This window comes from Anthonomus grandis, chromosome 10 (assembly GCF_022605725.1).
Source record: "Anthonomus grandis grandis chromosome 10, icAntGran1.3, whole genome shotgun sequence".
NCBI classification, from domain to species: domain Eukaryota; kingdom Metazoa; phylum Arthropoda; class Insecta; order Coleoptera; family Curculionidae; genus Anthonomus; species Anthonomus grandis.
In genome coordinates, this window is record NC_065555.1 from 17,979,815 (window position 1) to 18,002,030 (window position 22,216).

The 22,216-nt window shown below is 33.3% G+C and overlaps 1 protein-coding gene across 3 annotated transcripts in view; it reads right to left on the minus strand.

Annotated features, from left to right (window-relative positions):
• Window positions 1-18,023, minus strand: part of LOC126741530 (unextended protein) — a 175,530-nt gene extending 157,507 nt beyond the window's left edge. For 2 of the 3 annotated variants that reach the window (XM_050447982.1, XM_050447984.1), the window contains exons 1-4: window positions 17,545-18,023; window positions 3,708-3,984; window positions 3,394-3,643; window positions 2,921-3,342 (exon numbers count right to left, since the gene is read on the minus strand). In XM_050447982.1, the coding sequence (XP_050303939.1) occupies window positions 2,921-3,342; window positions 3,394-3,643; window positions 3,708-3,984; window positions 17,545-17,996 (1,401 nt within the window). In that variant the 5' untranslated portion in view covers window positions 17,997-18,023. The remainder of the gene's footprint in view (window positions 1-2,920; window positions 3,343-3,393; window positions 3,644-3,707; window positions 3,985-17,544) is intronic. The other variant, XM_050447983.1, reaches the window with a different exon arrangement.
• Between the last annotated feature and the right edge of the window lie 4,193 nt (window positions 18,024-22,216).

Below are 22,216 nucleotides of genomic sequence, written 5' to 3' on the forward strand. Positions count from 1 at the left end.
GATGACTTTTATTTTGTGAAAAAAACATTGCACATGACTTTGAAGCATTTAATTTGAGGTTATGGTTTTCAGCAAACAAAGCAATCTGATTTAAGTCGGCGTTAATTTTATTCTGTGCCACCTGAGCGTCTGATATTTTAAAAGAATTATAAATTTGGGAGTCATCAGCAAATTGGTGCAGCTTAGAATTTTCGATGCACTGATTCATATCAGCAACATATAAAGAGAAAAGTAAGGGGCCTAATATGGAACCCTGAAACACCCCTTTTTTAAATAACAAAAACCTTGAAAATTTAAATTCACCATCATTCACCGTTCGGACACGTAACGGTGATTGTAACCAATCTTTAAGATAAGAGCTAAAAAAATTTATGGCATTTGCCGAAAAACCATAATAGTGCAGTTTTGCCAAAAGCATTTGGTGATCTATGGTATCGAATGCTTTACTTAGATCTAAAAGAGTTAGGCAAGTTATTTCCTTTGAATCCTCTTTAAACCTGATATCATAACAATACTGATAAGACTTGTTATAGTACTATAAGATTTACGAAATCCTGACTGGCAATCAGGAATAATTTTTAAATTATAAACATAGTCAGCTATTTCGTTATATACGTGACGTTCTAAGATTTTTGAAATGACAGGCAGAATACTTATTGGCCTAATGTCTTTATAATCTGTTGGACAAGGTATTTTTGGTAAGGGAATAAGTATCGCTTTTTTCCAATCATCGGGGAATTGGTTTTCTAAGATGCAGGAATTTAAAATATTGACTAATGGCTTAAGACAAAAAGGAAGACATAGTTTAAGATCTCTAATGGAAATTCCATCACCATCTTTTGCATTTGACCCTATTTTATTTATAATATCGACAGTTTTATTTTCAATTATAAGACTTATATTAAATTCCGTCTCAAAGTGACTAAATGTATTTGAATTATAAAAGTTAAGTTTTTCTAATGATGTTGAATTAGTAGGGCCCACGGTGTTGGAAAAAAAATTATTTAAATCCTCGGGTAAATTGAGATTTTCAGGAATAGAGTCAATCTTTTTTTTAGTAAAATTAAGTTTTTTTGCTTTGTTCCAAAATTCTTTACCCTTTTCTGTAGACATTTGCTTGAAAAAAGTAATTTTTTCGCGATTAATTGCGTGTTTAGTATAATTCTTTAATTGCCTGTAATATGACAAATTCACGAGAGTTTTTTGTCGAGTATATTTTTTCCGAGCTTTGTCTCTTAATTTAATTAGATGTTTAATATTACTCGTTATCCACGGCGTAAATGGTCTATCCTTATATAGTCTTGTTTTAAACGGAGCGTATTTATTTATTAAATAGGAAATATTATTGCTAAGTAATGACACTTTTTAATTAATGTCAGAAATATAATAAATATTATGCCACTGTAGCTGCTGGGCCTCCTCCCCAAATGAAGTCATGTTAATACTATTGTAGTCCCTGGACCTAACAACTTTTTTACATAATTTAGATTTTGGTAAGTTTAAAATCGCTTGAACTAGATTATGATCAGATATGGACTCCGATATACAGGTAGATTCAGAGCTAAGATACTCGATGTTACTGCTAGCTACAATGACGTCAATAAGGGTATTAGACCGATTGTTGATTCTAGTAGGGTTATTAATCAGTTGCCGAAGATCGAATACTTCCAAAAGATACTTAAAGTTTTGAGTTGCTGCAGTTGGTCTAAGTAAATCTATATTTAAGTCCCCCATAAAAATTATACTATCATAGCATGGAACAGATATAGTAAAAATTTCTTCAACAAGTTCAAGAAATGTAGGCATGCTAGAAGAGGGTGGCCTATATATATTTACTAATAAAATATTTCTTTTATTTGCAATAAACCTTATACTTAAATACTCAAACTCATCAGTATCAGTGTAAAGATCTTGTTGTCCCCAAAAGCATAACGCCATTAAATACAGGATGTTCCATTTGAAAAAACTACATATTTTTCCGTAACTTATTTTTGGCGCACCCTGTATATGTAAGATTATTTTTGGTTTGTAGAGTTTTGCTAACCTTTTAACCATGTCACATAAGTTTTTTTCTAATCGTTATAGCTTAGGCGCTATTTTAGTCATACGCCTTGCTGACGCACCCTGTATATACCTCCAAAAATAACCGATGAGAAGTTTGAAAGATTCTTTGATATGCTATTAGAATTAGACTTAACTGGCGACTTTTTAATAATTGGCGATTTCAATGTGCCCAATTATGTAAGAAATCAGTGCCAGCGGGATAGAAAGAGCACCTATGTTAATTCATTTTTTGTAATTTTTTGAGTTAAAGCAATATGTTAATAGTCTAATAGGCTGTTAGATTTGGTGTGTTTTAGTGCTGAACGTAGAGTCAGCCAAGATGAATTACCAATTCTCGCTCATTGAGATTTAGGTATACAAATATATATTCTTTTCTATAGGGTTAATAATTTGTGGTTGCTTATTTTTATATAAGTTTGCGATTATTACTATAAATTATTGAAATATAGTTTATACTGTGATGTTGCGGAGAATATATTGGTTATGTATGTTTTTACTATATCTTAAAAATTATTAAAACATTATTGTAACCTTTAGCTCTGTAAATGGTTTATACTGTAGGGCTGTACTGCTAACAATAAAAATAAATAAATTACATTTTGCTACATGAGTGCTTTATTTTTATTTTGTAATTGTGCTATTTAAATTTAAGTTTCTTCTTTTGTAAATTTGTTAATACCGTTAATAAGGGTAAATAAATAAACCCACTTTTTTTTTGGCAAATACCCAGATTTTTCATTTAGTTTGGCAGTTGTAAAAAACAAAGGTTTATTTAGTGAGCCCAAGAAAACCGTAAAACATTTAATCAATCTAAATTAAAAATTATCTTTAATAAATAAAGTGAAAATGCACTTACCATAACAAGTTCCTTTAATCTCTCGCGCGTGTAAACGTTGCCGATCTCCTCGCCCAGCACACAATCCAGAAACTTGGCGATACTGTAACTTAACGGGAACGTAAGTACCATCACAGTTTTCGTAATATAAATCGTTTTGGCACCGATGGCCAGCCCGTGTCTGGAACAAACCGCTTGAGGGAAAATCTCGCCGAATAACACGATGGCCAACGTAGAAAAGATAACGGCTATCAAACCGGAAGTTAAACCGTCCAGCAAAATCGTGAATATCGAGTTAACCAAAACGTTACCCAGTAAAATCGAACAAAGCAGGTAATTACCGTGATTACGAACCGGTTGGATCACGCGCGCGTATTTACGCTCTTTTGCCGTACCAGTATTGCACAGGATTTTCAGTTCGGTCTTATCCATGGACATTAAACCTGGAAATTAATTGATATTAGTTTAATTATTAAATAAGTCGTATGACATACCTAAATTCAATCCTGAGAACAAGGAAGAAAACGAGATGCAAATAACGATAACCAAAATGGAAGCCCAAAGTGGCATAAATGCATCGTAGGTCTTAATTTGGAGCCACGGTTCTGTCCCTTGATAGTAGGAAATGTCTTTACTTGAAGGCGTATTTCTAACACAAATGTAAAAAGGTTCATTTCCAGGTATCGATGGTATATTGACTTTTACTTGAACCGTAGTGTCGCTTACAAGAGTGCCATTCAAAATCTATATTAACAAAAAAAAAATATTTTCACTAAACCATAATTTTCTGGTGGGATATGTTACTTACAGAAAAGAAGTCGGTTTGAACTCTAGCACAAGGGTTGCCAAACTCCGCGTTGGTCTTGGTAAAACCGATCGACATAACGTTTGTAAAACCTTCGCCAAATAATCGTAACGTATGCTCGCTTCCTGATAATACATTCGGAACGCCATCATCATCCAACTCGTAGGCATTTGATGCTTCCAAACGTATTGCTCTAATGCGTATACGTCCGATTTCTGGTGGTGAAGTAGGATCATCTCGACGGGCACGACTTTCAATTAAATTTTCTTGGGGAGGCTGACTGAAAAATAATAGAAAATTTAGATGGAATTTGGACTGCAGACCTATGAACTATATGACCGACCCTCAAGATTCTCAGATATAGAATTTATGTCATTTCGATTTAACCGTAATTGATCTTTGATTGCATATAATGATATGACCAACTATTGCTCTGTATGTAATCAGTCAGAATTATTAAAATTACTAATTTGTCTTGTTAGAAAGAGATTAAGCTGGTCTTTTAGAATTGTTTTTAATCTGGAACAATTTGAATTTATAAAGGATAGATCTGCTGATGTCAATTTAGTTTTGTATGTTAATCACATTAAACTGTGAGTTCTTTCCCACTGAAGAGTTCTTTATGGAAAAGTTGTCCATATTATTCTAGTATCCACGTCTTTCATGAAACAGCAGAGAAGCCAACAATCGTATTTACAAATTTAATTGTAAATTGAGCGAATATGCTAATTTTTAAATTTGATAAATGTGCATCTAGGCAGGTTTCATTGTATATCGATATCAATAATCCGGACTTTCTAGAAGAAATAGTAAATAACATATCAAATCTTGGTGCTATTAAAAAGAATTTGACCTACATTGACACGATCAATGCTGACTTGACAGAAGCACCTAATTCAAGTATTAAAGATAGAGTGTTTTTGCCTGGTTCAGTGGGTTGTGGTCGCAATAAAATAGCAACCCTAAATTATAAAGTATAGACATCAATACATCGCCGGAACATCAGATTAATCCTTTTTATCCTACCATGTGCCCAGATCGAATTATTTAAGTCGCGACCAGTCAAGTATTGCAAATCACAGTATAGTAACGACAACCAACGATTTTAAAACTAACAGCACAATTACCAATATCAACTTGTTGGTTCTCAATATCCAACCAGGTAGAGATAAGAATGACGAACTATGTTTGTCCTTAATAGTATAGACTTTCCTGATATTGGCTTAAATGTAGTGAACTGTTTTGTCTTGAATATTATGTAAATGTCTCTAGATGTAACAAAACAAATGCGGTCTATGGCGGAACTTTAATTATGGTTAAGGAACTGACATTAAAAATGATTTAGATTTTGTAAATGTTGATAGGTTTAATTACTTGCTAGAAGAGAAAACTTAAATTCTCCATGATATTTTGTAAAAAAATGAATATATATATATATATATCGTTGGTCTTTATAGATCCTGGAGTTTCAAGTATATTTAATTAAGCTGGAGGTAATTTTGTCCAGTATCTCGATGAATGTGAATGTTGTACATGTACTGTCAGGCAACTTTAATGTAGATTTCCTTGAACCTTCCAGAAATGATTTAAAGGAGTTACAGAATTTATTTATCTCATTTAATATTAAATTGTACACTAATAGTCCCACTAGGATTACTGCTAGTTCGTCTTCTGAACTTATATATATTATCTTTGTTCCAACCTACATACAGTTGTAGATTGTAAATTAGTTAGTGCGGGTCTCAGATTCTTGTATTCTCTCTAAAACAGATAAATGTAGGTACGGCAGATTGTTTTCGCGCAGAAACTATATCAAATTTGAACTATTATGCAATCAATGTAACTGAAACAATATCTTACACTATCCTGACCCAATGAAAGGCTTCCACTCGGTACTTTTAAGCATTTTTAATAGGGCTCTTCCTTCAGTTCTTATAAAAAAGAAGAAAAAGAAACCTTGGTACACAAAAGAAATAAAAGTTGCAGCCAAAAATATGAGATCTTTACATTACATAAGAAAATTTCCATTACGTAATTCTTACTTTATGAATATACTACAATAACTACAGGAAAATTTACAATTTACTACTCTGAACAGGGCTAAATATCTTTATTACTTGTGGAGAATTGAAATGCCTCTAATAAACTAAAAGAAACATAAAGGATTGTCAATGCTCTGCGGGGTTAGGGCGGCCACATTGTAGTACCTAGTTTCTTAGAAGATGATCACCTTAATGCATATTACTGCTCCATGACATCTAACCTCTCAAAGAACCTCCCATTTACCGTACCACCTGAGCATTTTCGAACTCATATACCAGATAACTTTTTTCTTTTTAACCACTGATGCTGGGGAAATTAAATCCATATTCAAAAAGATAAAGGGCAGAACCTCGTCGGGATGGGACAGGTTGCCATTAAGTGTAATTAAAATTCTACCTACATCGGCCTTAGTTTGCTAAGCTCACGTAGAGAATGTCTTTTACAAATGGCCTATTTTCTCCTTGTCTTAGAAAGACTAACATTGTTCCAATTCACAAAAAAGGTGATCTGAATGAACCTTGCAACTTTCGTCCTGTAGCATTGCTTCCTGTGCTGGGAAAGATAGTGGAGAAGCTGGTTAAAGTGAGAGTCGTTTCATTTCTTAACAGGGATAAACTGCTTGATCCGCATCAGTTTGGATTTCTAAACATTTCTAGAAACACAGGAGATGCTATGTTTGGAGTTCTTCGGGAGCTGTATCTCAGGCTCAATACAGGTGACATTGCAACTTCGGCATTCTGTGATTTGTCGAAAGCTTTTGATTGCGTGCACCATCCAACCATGTTACATAAGGAAATTTATGGCTTTCAAGGAGTTGTCCTGAAGTGGTTTTGCTCTTACATATCAGATCGCAAGCAGAGAGTTTTCTTTAATAATTTATGCATTGCCTATTTCTTTTGATGTCCCACAGGGATTAGTCTTGGGTCCCCTGCTATTCTTAATATACATTAACGATTCGCCTCGAATAAATATTATAGAGGACACTTCACGGTTTTTGCAGATGATATAACAATACTTTGGCATGACAGGGATCCGCAAAGGTTGAAGTGTGCAATTGTGCGCGATACGCAGTGTCTGGAGGAATGGTGTAATTGCAATAGTCTCATGTTCAATATTTCCAAAACTGATATTCTGAACTTGCGACTAAGTGCGCCTTAGGTGACATATCTTTAAACATTAAAACATTTTTCTATATGGCTGAGTAAAACTGTATTTTACTCAGCCATATAATACAACACAGATTTTTTTGCTATCTTTACCTATACCGAGGTCTGAGCAAGTGGAAAAGTCCATAATTTATAATGGAAAAAAACTATTTAATCATCTTCCCCTCCCATTAAGAAAACAACACTGTGCGAGGAAATTTTGAAAAACATTAAAGAAACCATTATTAACAAAATCATATTATTCCTTGGAAAAATATTTTAACGACTCTCTGAATTAGTTAATAAGTTTCAATACATGTATGATGCTTTTTTTTTGTAGTGTTGCTCAAAAGTTTTTTATGTTATTTGATTAAATCTTTCCTACATTGGTTTAAATTAAGTTTACCCTCTATTATTTTATATGCAACTTAAAAGTAAAAGAATAATATTTTGATTGGGTCAATCATGGAGTCCTCTTAAGGAAACTGAAGGATTTAGGTATTATAGATCCTCTTCCTCAATATATATCTGAGTTTGTTAGAGGAAGAACTCAAGTGGTCAATCTTTCAAACTCAATATCTGATAAAACATGTGAGCCGTCAGAGGTAGCACAAGGTTTCCATTGTGGCCCTGTTTAGTGTGCATCTTAATTGATTTGATAAAAAATTTTACAAATTCCAGTGTTTTAATGTTTGCCGATTATGTCATATTCTTTATATTATTATTATTATACTTCTAAAGATTAATTCTTTAGAAGTATTGAGTTTCTCAATCATGCTACTCTTCTACAAGAGGATCTTCAATGTTTAACTGGTGTGATTTAAACAAGGTGTCTAAAAAAACCTATAAATTTTGTTTACTGTTTAAATAATCCTTTAAATTGGTTCTAAAACAGAAGTTTCGGACTTAGGAATCTGGATTATATTTTTAAAGCCGCATCAATCGTGTTACAAATAGGGCAATTAAGGTGCTTTAATTCAGAGGTCAAGCGTTGACTTCTCAATATTTACTTTTAAAAAGCTCTATTGTTAGAACAATTTTGGGGTATGGTTCCGTTTTTTGGTGCCCCAGTAGGATTTTAAGTGTAAATTAAAAATAAATGACACATTTACTTCTCTTCTAAATACCAATAACAACTTTTAAAATTTCGTCATCAGTCCTGCATCATCCTGTCTGTCATAAAAAAGTCTGTTACATTTAAGGTAAACATGACCATATATAATTAAAAGTTCAATCAATAAATATGACAGGTATGTACACCATGAGCTCAAAGATTTTTAATTCAGAGAAAGTAAAATTCGGATCTTGATTACACCAAACCTAATGCAGGCGTGTAAAAAGTGCATTAAAGTTCTCATAATAAGCCATAATGGTATAGAGTAGGAAAAAATAGGTTTCCTGTGTTTACATTCTAACTCATTAGATTTAAAAAAAAGGTACATTTTATGTATTTTTTGATAAACAAAAACAAGACAATACGTTTATTACGTACACTCAAAGCTTTTTAATCTCGAAAACGGGCGTATTTCCAATTTATATTGTTATTAATAAGTGAAAAATAAAACCCTCAAAACTGGCGGTACCATTGAAGTAAAGTCATTACTGTGACATGTTTCATTCCCTTTCTGCATCATCAGAAGATGTGTTTTAATGAACACACAATATCCAAATTCTAAATTGGGATCTTACAATAATTGTTACACTGATCAGACTGAAAAAGTCCAGAATGTTGCCCTTATATCATTCCTTACATTACTTATATTATTAATGTATGCATTGAAACTGCTTACTTTCCACATTGCTGGAAACATGCTTACGTAATTCCTTGCCTACCGATCTGATTCACTTTCGTTCTATAAGCATTCTTCCTGCGCTATCAAAGATTTTTGAGAAAATAATTGAGAAACAAATTAAGTCATTTACTTGTAAATGTAATGTTATTCCTCCCAAGCAATCTGCTTTTCGTCCAGGCTGGGTGTTCCTCCGCTATGGCAGATGTCACAGATAATATTATGAAAACAATTGATGATGGAAAGATTAGTGCTCATCTTGCTAGAGTATAGTAAAGCTTTTGATATGTTAAATCACCATATGTTCTTATAGCAATTCTTCGGACCGTCTCCATGTCAGTGGAGTGCCGCAGGGAAGTATACTGGGACCACTGCTCTAAACGATCTATACATCCAACTCTATTAATGACCTTAAATTTTGTAACTACCACCTTTATGCAGATGACACTCAATTATGTTATTCTTTTTTTTTCAAATGAACTAGATGTTGCTAATGAGCGCATAAATCTTGACCTAAAGAGTATTGCATTAAATTCCGCCAAACACCATTTAAAAATTAACTCTTTAAAGTCGAAATTTATCTTATAGTAAAAGAAAAGCCGTCCAAAAACGCTTGAATCTCCAAATCGACAATGTTGTTATTCCTTGTGTGACTAATGCAAAAAGTTTAGGTTTGGATATTGACAGAGATTTGTAGTTCTGGGATCACATTACTCAAAAAAAGTTAAAAAATGCCTATTCAACGCTTCACCTTATTCTCTAGTGCTATAATCTTTAAAAGATCTTTTTCACATACTACTGCCAAAGCTATAAATTTATTACCGCAAATGTTACTTGGTTCTTCTTTAGTTACTTTTAAAAGAAACTTTAAAAAACTTTTAATCCGTGAACAAATAGACGACTAGCTAAAGTTGGTAGGTGATCTTGACTTCTTTGCTTATGGCAAATGTCCTATAAAACTTTACTACTTTATGATTTCAAATGATCTTGGCCGTTGATATATCTTACTCTCATGTCACTTTTCACATAGATACTTGTTTTACTTGTTAATTTTTACTTTAGTTTTTTTTTCTTTCTTTTTTTTCTTAATTATTTTACATTAGTTATAAAAATTTAGAATGTCATATGTACTCTTGCCCAATTTTGAGGTTTTGCAATTAATTATAAATTGTAATAACAATCAGTATACTCACATATATTTTCCTATTGGAATGATTTGTTGTATTCTCAAATTTTAGGCACTTAAAATTTAGAGTATTATAAAATTTAAGTTAAGTTAGGTTATAAAGCAAGAGCTTACAAGCTAAATATTAGTACATTATCTTAAGCAAATTTGTGAAAATGCATATTTTGTCCTAATAAACACATTTATTATTATTATTACTATTATTATTATAAATAGCCAACTGCTCTCTTCTGAAAAACATACGAAAAAGGATACGATATTGAAGGTGCGGCTGAATTAGGACATATTATGCATTTTTAGCTATTGCAAAATCCAAATTATTTGTTATCACTTTAAGACGAGACCTTACTGCAAACACAAGAGATGTGTTCGTCAAATTTTAAAATATCATCGATGGTTAAACCCAAAAACTTATTAAAAAAAAAAACATGCTTTATTGTTATTAGCAAAGAAAAATTGTTCTAAACAAAGCTACCTTAAATTACTACCACTAAACTTAACCACTACACCCCATACATACTCGAGTTCCAAAACAAACATCAGAAAACAATACATAAGAACAGCAGAAAAAAAATACATAAAAAGGAAATTAAATTCCATAATTATCCCCTCAAGTATAAGACAGCAAAGAATTCTAACCATACAAACAAATCAAATAAAATTCAAATACTGTAAACTTACACTTAGGGAAAATTTGAATGTGTCGACGTAGTATTCATCCAGTGAATAGTAACATTTTTCGGTCAAAAGTATTTTCAATTTACATTTAAAAGTGTCAATACATGTTGCCTCCCTGATTCCACCTGGTAAACGATTGAAAATTTTGATTCCCCTGGTAGAAAATAGATTTTTTAGTTAATGTGGAGGAGGGGATCGGAAGATTTAGATCGTTCACTTGACGCGTTAAGTATCTTGGATTTGGGGTTATAAATTTAAAGCGATTTGCAAAAAGTAAGCAGGCCACTTCCTGAATGTAGAGGGTGTATGCCCAGCCTGACAAATAATGGGCGACAGGAATCTCTTGGTTTAGCCCCACAGATGTAACGTACAGCACGCTTCTGTAAAACAAGCAGCATTTGTAGAAGGTAGGCAGCTGCATTACCCCAGAAGCAAATGGCATACCTAAGGTGGGATTCAATTAATGAAAAATATACAGATCTTCCACACTCCATGCCAAGCTCCAGGGTAGCCACTCTGACTGCAAAACAACCTGCAGACACCTTTTTGCAAGTACCGAGGATATGCTCTTCAAATCTGAGTTCTCTGTCAAAGAATATACCTAAAAATTTTGTATTATCAAACTGCTGAACTACTGAATTAGAAAAAGGCATGTGGTCTAGAGCACACTTAAAACACAACAATTTGGTTTTTTGAGGATTTAGTGACAGCAAGTTTGATTCAAACCAGAAATTTACTGCCTGAAGATCAGTTGCTAATGTAGTTCGCAGAGTATCTGTGTCTGGGCTGTACCAAAGAAGTGTGGTATCATCGGCAAATAGAGTAAATTTCCCCCGTACATTAAGATTGGTAAGATCATTTATGTATAGGAGAAAAAGTATAGGCCCCAAAACTGAACCCTGAGGAACTCCCAAGGTGATAGGATAGTAATCAGAGTACTTAGATCCTACAAGCACTCGTTGTTGCCGATCTTGCAGATAGGAAGCAAACCAAGAAGATGAAACTCCCCGAAATCCATAATGATGAAGCTTCCGCAGCAGAATCCTATGGCAGACACAATCGAAAGCCTTCGACAAATCACAAAAAACTGCCGCCGAAACTCCACCAGCATTTATCTGGGAGTAAAGCTCATGAAAAAAATTAAACATGGCATCATTGGTACTGGTATTTTCACGGAAGCCAAATTGAAGTCTGGTGAGGATGTTTTTTGGACTTTAAAAAGGACATTATTCGATTTTTAACCAGTTTTTCGATTACCTTTGATAGCGTAGACAAGAGAGAGATGGGACGAAAGTTGGAAGAATTATCAAGAGCTCCACCCTTGTGAATTGGGATAACTTTAGCTGATTTGAGGCAAGACGGAAATATCCCCTTGCTTCAAGAAAGGTTAATTGCGTCAACTAGTGCCTTTAGCGCCGTTTCTGGAAGGTTGAGAAAAATCTTAGCTGAAAGGTTGTCTTCTCCAGTTGAATTTTTATTTTTTTCAGTATACAAAATATCCTTGAGTTCGTTTAGGTTTGTAGGTATAAAGAAGAAGGAATTTGGAACATGAATGGCTGGCATAAAAGAAAGAGGATCCACAGAAGGGTTCAAATTTTGCTGAAGTTGTAGAGCAATATTAGAAAAAAAATTGTTAAAATCATTGGGAGAGCCTTCAGGGCATTGTCTTGACTGCTTACCACAATTGTGACGAATATCATTAATAATTTTCCAACTCTCCTTATATTTGTTAGATGAACCACTTAAACGGTTGGAGTAGTAAGTTTGCTTAGAGATTCTTATCAGATGATGATACAAGGCTCGGTAAGAATTGAAATAGTTATGAAAAACTGGAGAGTCAGTGAACTTTCTTATTGTGTGAAGAGATCTCAGATTTCTTGAAGATACTTTCAAACCCCTCGTGAACCAAGATTTTATAGGTTTGGATTTCGGTTTGATTTTAATCATTGGGAAGGAAGCATCAAAGAGCTTAACAATTTTTGTGTGAAAGGAAGATAAAACGAAAATAGAATTCCAGGACTCAAGAGCTGAAAGTTGACGAAACTTATTAAAGTTAATAATACCAAAAATTCGACCATATCGCTGTACAGATACACTACATTCCTTTTGTATATTTGCTATTTTAGATAGTATAAACTCATGGTCTGATAAAGCAGAATTTGCGACTGTACACTCCACGGAGTCATATGGAAAATTAGAACAAATATAGGGAATAGTGGAGCTTGTTGACTGTGTTATACGAGTAAAATCTTTTACATGCATATGTATATTAAAGGCCCCCATTAGATGTTCGAGGCGCAGAGTAAAGACAGAATTTTTATCATTTAAGTTGATATTAAAGTCTCCTGTAAGAACTCCGTAAGCCGCCGATGGAATTTCAAATAAAAGTGCCTCTAATTTTAAAAAGAATTCGCTGCAATCTCCTAGAGGAGATCTATAAATACAAATTACATATAACTTTGTGAAGACCGGCAGTTATTTTTTTGCTTAATTGAGACGGATCTGCATCATGTCATACCTAAGATAGTTGTATCCTCTGCAAACATAGTGAACTTCCGTTCAGTAAAAAATTGACGGAGGTCGTTGACATATAAAAGATATGGTGATATAACAGTGGGCCCAAACTGAACTGGAGAACTCCAGCATTGACAGACAAGTCCCTTGATATTTCATCATTAAAAAGTACTCCCTGGACTTGGCCAGACAGGTAGGACTTAAACCACTCTTAACCAACACCCCTGAAACCGTATTTGCTTAACTTTTCCAGCAGTATTTCATGGTTCACACAGCCAAAGGCTTTTGACGAATCAGAAAACACCGGTGCAGCAGTATCACCTGCATTTAACCTATCATAGAGCATCCGAAGAAATGTGAAAATCGCGTCTCCGGTGCCAACATCCTGTCGAAATCCAAACTGCTGAATACTCAAAATATCATGTCGCTTAAAATATGAAAAAACTCTCGCCTTAACAAGTCTTTTAAGAACTATGCCAATGTAGAAAGAAGCGCAACCGGACGGAAATTTGATGGATCATTAAGATCTCCACCCTTGTGAAGAGGGATAATGAGTCTTCTTTAAGCATGAGGGAAACACATCCCTGACAAAAGATATGTTCATTGCAGCTACAAGTAACTCCAGCACCTCTGTAGGAATATACCAACCTGAAGTAGTTTTATTTTTAATTCTAGAGAGAATGTCCCTCACTTCTAAAACATCAGTGGAAGCAAGAAAAAAAGATTCAGGTACACTCACATGTGACAACTATTTCAAGGGATTTTCAGCCTGTGGTATACTTTTTGAGATCAGCTATAGTACAGTAAAATGAATTTAAATTGTCAGCTTTTAAATCACTTGAAACCTGAAAAAAAGTCCAGCCTTACTCCTCAAGGCATTTACAATTTAATTCTTTCTTAAAAGTAAGTTTTCTCTGTCATTAAAATTAAGCCTCTGTAACTTCTTCTGTAATTATTAAAATATTTCAAAAAGTGTTGATTATGTTTAAGGCTTTCTTTTTGGCTCATTAATACATATTAAACAAATCACACAATTTCAGATGAAAATATACCAGCACTAGTGCACTTTTAAGCAAATACTAAAACAAATTTTGTAAATTGCTCTTTCTTTAATCATAGTCTTATTAGTAATTTGTGGCTGTGTTAAATAATCTACTTTGCTTACTGCGATTTAGATGATATTAAGTTTTTATATTGAGTGATGGAATATGATGCTTTTCATTAAACTTGAATGTACCTTATTATATTTTTATAATTAGTTACATCCATAATTAGTTAGTTATTTTAATCACCTAGAACAATATAGTGAAATTTTTAAATCTATCGCAAAAATGCAAATTTAGTACTGGCTAATTTTTTAGTCAAATTTAACAAAGAATTGAGCACACTTGTGTGTGAGGATAATGATCACCCATCATTATCAATTTATATCCCTATTTTATTGAATAAAAATAGGAAAAATAATATTCAGTCATATTATATTTATTACTATGCCAAAGCAGATTTTAAACTTTTTTATGATTTAATAAAAATTGTAAATTGAGGTGATTTGCAAGGCATGACAGATACTGATAGCTGTCTGGATCTTTTCTATGATAAAATTTATTTATGTATCAACCAGGCATTTCCCAAAAAATCAATTAAGTATGGGAGAATAAATATAATTTTTCTATTTGGTTTTTAAAGGTTCTCAGTAGTAACATAAAAAAGAGAAACAGTTACCATGACTTGATAAAGAAGTGTAGGACCAGGGCCGAGCAGGTTGCTGAATTTAGAAATCTCAGGATTAAATTACAAACAAAATCTCAGGAATATAAGGAAGATATAGAGTAAGCATGCATGTTGTTCTTTAAAGTTTCTAGAATTTTTTTAGGACCAAGACGGTGTGTGGCATACCAAAAGTTATACAATGCAATGGTAAGGAAAGTAATTCCAATACAAATTATTTTACTACTTTTTTTCCAATCAGTTTTCATCTTTACTGAAGAAAAATAATATCACAATTGCAACTTTGGAATTAGACTTGACTCTAATTAAGGAAAACATGGTCAAAAAGGGTACCAAAACCAAAAAAATCTATGGGTTTCAGCAACATTCCCTATTATAAATACAAAAGGTGCATGTTCTTTGCAGCAAAGCCATACCAAGTACATATCTTTAATTTGGCTATCCAACATACCATTTTTCCAGAGAAACTTAAAAAGGCAGTTATTGTTCCTGTTGTTGAAAATAGCCACCAAGAAGATATTGAAAATTATAGACCAATAGGCATACTTAATTCTTTTGTCAAAATATTTGAAAGTATTATTACTAAAGATGTTTTAAAAAAAAATCAATTATAAAATATCTGATGAACAGCATGGTTTTTTTGCTAAAAAGTCTTTTACATTTGTGCAAAATTACCACTAAAACTTTTGATGCATTAATAGGACACAACTTGACACAATAATATACAGACTGTACTAAAGCATTTGACCTGGTTGACCATGACATCCTAATTCTGCATCTAGCAAAGATAGGTTTTTCCAAAAAGATGTATGTTATGTGTCTCATACCTTTCAGATCATACACATCAACTTCAAATTAGTAAATCATTATCAAAATCATACATTGCAACCTGTGGAATTCCTAAGGGAATTGTGAATAGTGAAATTTATAAAATATTCTTCTTGTTTAGTTTTTATGGATGCTTTTGAAAGCAATTGCATCTTTATCAGATTCTTTTCTCAACTTGACAACAGGATTTGGATTCTGTGGTCAATTGGTTTTTGCAAAACAAAATGTGTCTTAACACTGGTAAATGTGTCACAGTAAGCCACACCAGAAAACTCAACCCTATAAACTTTGACTATTTGATCAGCAACTCAGTTTTAAAGAAAAAAAAAAGAAGAAAAAGATCTAGCTGTATACATGCAAAGCACTTTAAAATTTAACAGGTCATTATGAATTTGTTGTCAAGGCATATAAAAAAACTGAGCTATATTATTTGTAATTCTAAAGATTTTAAACATCTAAGCACTGTTGTAAAATGTACATTCTAAACCTAAGAGATAATAATGCATAATGCTTACCTTGTTTCTTATCAAAGCATGTAAGAAACCTTCAAAGAAGGTTTCTTCTCTAAGAAGGCTTCAAAAACTCAGTGATGGAAGGAAACAACATTCTGTGATTTTTATTTAACTCAATACATTTTTATATTCCTAAGATGAGTCTTAGATGTAGGCATGTTTCATATTAGGTCATAAACCAAATGTTAGAACTTGTAATAGTATATATAAGTGTAATATTGACTTTTTTAATACATCTGTAAGTGAACTTAGAAATTTAATAATAACTTAATGTATCTTTTTAATTTGCCACATAAAATTACATCTTTTAAACTATTACTTTTAATTATTTTAAACTCTGTGTTGACTTAATATTTTATTAAAATTAGTCTGCAATTATCTCTGTGATAGGTAAATTGATAGGAATTTTACTATATAACCATATTTTTTTTGTATTTTTGTTTTATGTTCTTTATGCTTTAAGTCACATAGTGTAATTACCTTTGTATTGGTGCTTCTGTAAGACTTTAATTGAATAAATAAATAAATAAATAATAACAATGTAAACTGTTGACAAATAAATAAAATTTGTTCTTGTATAAAGAGCCAAGATCAAAGAGTACACTCCATCAACAAACATATATCAATTTAATGTTACTGTAAAATGTATCTTGCCTCACTGCTTTGCAATTGCCAATAATACAATAGTAGTATTTAACTGTGCTACAGGGAATGAGACTAAGGACAAACTTGCATTGGAATAATAAAGCAATCTCTTGACTGCTATAAACCCCTTCCTAAATTCTAAGAAATGTAGATAATTTTTTTTTTTCAACCTTTTTCTGCTTGAATTATTACCAGATTATTATTATTATTATTACTAATTATACCTTGATTACCAGAAAGAAATCTGAATTTTTTATAGTAACATCATATGGTTGAAAAACCAAGTTAAAAGAAAATATCTATTTTAAACAGAGAAAGTTTACATATTTCTGTATTTTTCTAATATATTTTTAAATAAAGCCAGGCACTGTTGCTAAATACAATTCATTACATTCATTAAAATCTGAAGTGACCTTGAATACCTATGTTTACATCAAAAGATTGCCTAAAATTTGTTATGAGCAATGATAATTTTTTGATATCCCTGGGAATTCCCAGATTTTGTTCCTTCTGACAAACAAAACCTACAATATGAGAAGAGCTGCAATGAATAATGGGATGAGAGGAATTCCCAAATAAAGAGTGGATTTAAGATATAATATTTGTACAAAGAAGAGATAAATATAAAATGTCATCCTAAGAATAGGCTGAAATAGACACAGGCCCTTTTTCTTACATAATTTTTACTTGTCAAAGCCAGGTTTAAGTAATGGTAATGGGGCTTAAACACACTTAGAGAGCAGAAATTATTTTGAAAAAGTTAATACTTACTTTTCAATTTCATTTAAAGTTATCACTACATTAGGGCCTTGATGATACCATTCAGTAATATTATTGCCAGTCAACCTGTCCTTTGAACTATGAGGTAAACAAAAGTAGATTCTGCCCCCAACACTATGAGGCACAGTTAAATTATATTGTCCATATTTATGGTCCGACCGTATTTCACTAATATTACCGTATTGGAAGTCCGATTCTTGGCAAGGCGCGTAAATCTGCGACACTTTCTGCGTAATTTTAATTCCCATCGAGGGGATAATATTTTTTCCGGATACCTGGAAGACAATATTCGTATAGGAGCCATTATGCACGGTGATGTTTCGGGTTTGTTCTAATTTGATGTTGAAGAACGTGGGGATGTTATTCTCCTCCAGGCTCGCGATTTCAGCTACGAGGAAAAACGTCAGGAGGCATGATAATGTGCGAGACGATACTCTCGCCATGATATTTTTACGCAAACTGAATTCTGACAGGAAGATAAGTAGGAAAACAAAAAGATAACCTATCTTTTTATTTTGACGTTTACAATGTGTTGACGTTTGAAGTTAATTATAAATACGCCAGAACGTACCGGCGTTGCCAGATTAAAACAAATTAGTAACATCAATAAGTTGTAGTGATGACGTCATTTTAAGAAGTCAGAAAATGCTTTAAGCATTAAAATATATTGAAATATTTTTGCACGTTTTAATGTTTTTAATTCAGTAATGTTTGATTATTAATAATTATAAATACGTCAGAGCCAAACATTAATTATAAATAAGCCAGACATTACCAGAGTTGCCAGATTTAAACGAATTTGTAATATCAATATTATGTTGTACTGGTGATGAAGTCATTTTAGGGAATTGCTTCTAAACGTTAAAATACATTAAAATTTAAATTATTTTGGAACAAACTAAGAAAATTAGTAGAAAAACAAAAAGATAACCTCACATTTTATTTTGACGTTTGCAATCCATTGACGTTTGACTTTAATTTTAAATTAACCAGAGCGTACCGGTGTTGCCAGATTTTCACGAATTTGTAACGTTAATATTATGTTGTAGTGGTGATAAAGCCATTTTAAGGAAAGTGAGAAAATATTTTTAAGTATTAAAATACATTAAAATATTTTTGCCCAAAACAAATAAGACAGAAGAAAATTAGTAGGAAAATAAGAAGAGAACCTCACGCGTTATAATGACGTTTTCAATGTGCTAACGTTTTACGTTAATTATTAAATAAGCGAGACAGTACCACAGTTGCCAGATTTAAACGAATTTGTAATATCAATATTATGTTGTACTGGTGATGAAGTCATTTTAAGGAAAGTCGGGAATTGCTTCTGAGCGTTAAAATACATTAAAATTTAAATTATTTTGGAACAAACTAAGTAAAAATTAGTAGAAAAACAAAAAGATAACCTCACTTTTTATTTTGACGTTTTCAATCCATTGACGTCTAACGTTAATTTTAAATTAGCAAGAGCGTACCGGTGTTGCCAGATTTTCACGAATTTGTAATGTTAATATTATGTTGTAGTGGTGATCAAGCCATTTTAAGGAAGGTCAGAAAATGCCTCTAAGCATTGAAATATATTTAAATATTTTTGCACCAACCCAAATAAAAAAGAATAAATTAATAGGAAAACAAAAAGATAACATCACTTTTTATTTTGACGTTTTTAATCTGTTGACGTTTGACGTTAATAATTATAAATAAGCCAGAACGTACCGGTGTTGATAGACTTATATCAAATTGCAATATTATCATTTTTATGTTGTTAGTGGTGATGAAGTAATTTTAAGGAAAGTAAGGAAATGCTTCTAAGTGTTAAAATACATTATAATTTTAAATATTGGAACAAACTAAGTAAAACAGAAACAAATTAGTGAGAAACCAAAAAGATAACCTGTTGAATTTTATGACCATTTAGGTATTTTGAATGTTTTTAAAATTTATTCGCACTTTACTGGTCCTTAAGCTTATTAGATTCTAAGAACGGAAAAGACCTTTATTTTTGTTTGTTTTGTTAAGTGTTTCCATATGCGAGACCATCTGGCATTCCGTTAGGCGAAATAAGGGTCGCCTTTCTCTTTTCGGTAACTTAGATAGTGAGTTAAGTAGTAGACAGAGAGACTTCAGCGAGGCAATAGCATTGCTCTTTAGTCTTTCGATTCTGTTTTTTCATTCTTTGTAACGCGTAGTTAAAGTTTATTTGAAATAAATTTTTTTGTCTGGTTTATTGGAAGTGTTCTGATTTATTCCGCTTGAACCCTAATATTTAACAGGTTATGGGCCCATGACACTTCCACTGCGCCAACCAGTAAAAGTTGTTTTTTGATTAAAACGGTCGCGACCGCGCGTGTTTGAAGTTTTCGTTATTTTCGGTTGTTTTGGACTAGCTTTTCACTTATCATGGCTGACAAGGAAATTTTAGAACTCACAAAACTGGACGGCTCAAATTACTCCATGTGAAAGTTTGGAATAACGTTCCTTTTACAAGCAAAGGAGCTTACAGTTTTTGTGAATGGCACCGAAACAGAACCTAACCAAGCAACGAAAGCTGATGAGTGGAAAATATGGATGAAAAGGTCGTCGCAAGCTGCGGTGATTCTACTAAGCTCAGTGGAGAAGAATTTGCACCCAAATTTAATTAATTCCACTAAGCCCCAGCAAATTTGGGAAAATTGCAGATTCTTTATGGTGACACAAGCATAGATGCGAAACAAAGTGCATGCAATTCAGATAGAAAAGCTAGAAATCATTTGCAAGAAGCTTGAAGATGCTGGCGAAAAACCTTCTGATACAGCAATTATATCTAAGATAATAAGCAGTTTGCCTAGCAGGTTTTCTTTGTTCAGAATGGCTTGGGATTGCACGCCCGAGGCCGAAAAGAAAAAGGCAATTTTAATTGCTCGTCTTAATAAAGAGGATAAGCGGTTTTTCGAAAACGAAGTAAACGTTTCAGCACTTGCACTTCAAGTACAAAAAGCGTCCATAAATGGACAATGTAGTCAGCATAAGAAAAACAGCAGACAAAACATCCAAGATTTAAAGAAAAGAACCAAATGTGCTTTTTGTAAAGAAAAAGGTCATTTGGTGCGGGAGTGTCCCAAAAAGAACGGAGTACATGACAACAGGGACGGGCCCACAGCATCAGCTTTTATGTGCGACGTCGTGGCTCCTTATTCACACACCACAGATGAAGACAGTGATGTGTGGATTGCTGACTCAGGTGCTAGCATGCACAGGGCGTACTGAAGGGACTACTTCACGAAGCTTGAGGATGTTACTAGTGAGCATTTCGTCAAAGTAGCAGATGACGAAATATTAGCAGCTACTGGTAAAGGTACAATTATCATTCAAGAGCTGCTATTCGGCCGAGTTCAGATACGGGAGCTTCAGAATGTAATGCTTGTACCAGGGTTAAAACGCAACCTCTTTTCAATCGGAGTGATAAGCAACAAAAACTATTCTTTCCACGCGTTCAAGGAAAAATGTGAAGTTCGGGATAGTGCCGGAAAAGTAACTGCTTTAGGTGTGCGTTACAAGACATTGTACCGTATGCATTTTACAGTAAAAATGCCGGCTGTATGATCCCGCTCAAGCATATAGTGCTGTTACTTAATTGAACCAAGCGAAGCTCTGGCATGAGCGTATGGTACACGCAAATATGCATGCGTTTAAAAATACGTGCAAGGAGCTCAACGTGTGTGACATCAAAAACGTGTATGTCGTCGGTAAGAAGTCTCGTAAGTCCCATCCCAGTATTAAAAGAAAACCGAGTAATTACGGACCTGGTGAAAAAGTGCACACAGACGTTTGTGAACCGGTAAATGTCGATTCGCCACGCGGATCTAGGTACTTTTTGATATATAAAGACGAGTGCACCAGTTTTCGTAAAGTATATTTTTTGCGACACAAATCTGAAGTGTTCAGCAAATTCCGCGAATTTGAAGCTTTTGTGTCAACGCAGCTCGGGAAAAGTACAAAAGTGTTGCAAAGTGATAATGGGACAGAATATAGGTCAAACGAATTTAAGAATTACCTAACTAGCAAAGGTATTGTGCATGAACTGTCTTCACCCTATATTCATGAACAAAACGGTCGGGCCGAGCGTGAAATTAGGACAATTGTAGAAAGTGCCAGGTCAATTCTTTTGGGAAAGCAGATCCCTAGTAATCTTTGGCCGGAAGCAATTAACACCGCGTGTTATATTTTAAATAAAATAGTTTTGAATTCGACTGAAAAGGAAACCCCTTTCGAGAAATGGTTCGGTATAAATCATCTTCGAGTATTTGGGTCCGAGGCATTCATAAACATCCCGAAAGAGAAGTGCCATAAAATGGACCCTAAAAGCAAAAAGGTAATTTTTATTGGTTATGACGGTGACTCCACTAATTACCGATTATGGGACAGTGCAACAAGCAAAGTCTACATAAGCAGCGATGTAGATTTTAATGAAAATAAGGCACTTTATTATCAAGGCGATCGCAAAACTAGCAGTTTTCTTTCTAACCTAGATTTTAGCTTGGAGGACGAGCGGGAGGAAGCCATTGTGAATGTTCAAGAGCTGCCGCAACCACAGCCACAGCAACAGCTTGCGCACGATAATCACGAAGAGCGGAGACTCCGTGATAGAACAACTTTGAAAGCCCCTGATCGTTTATGTTATTTG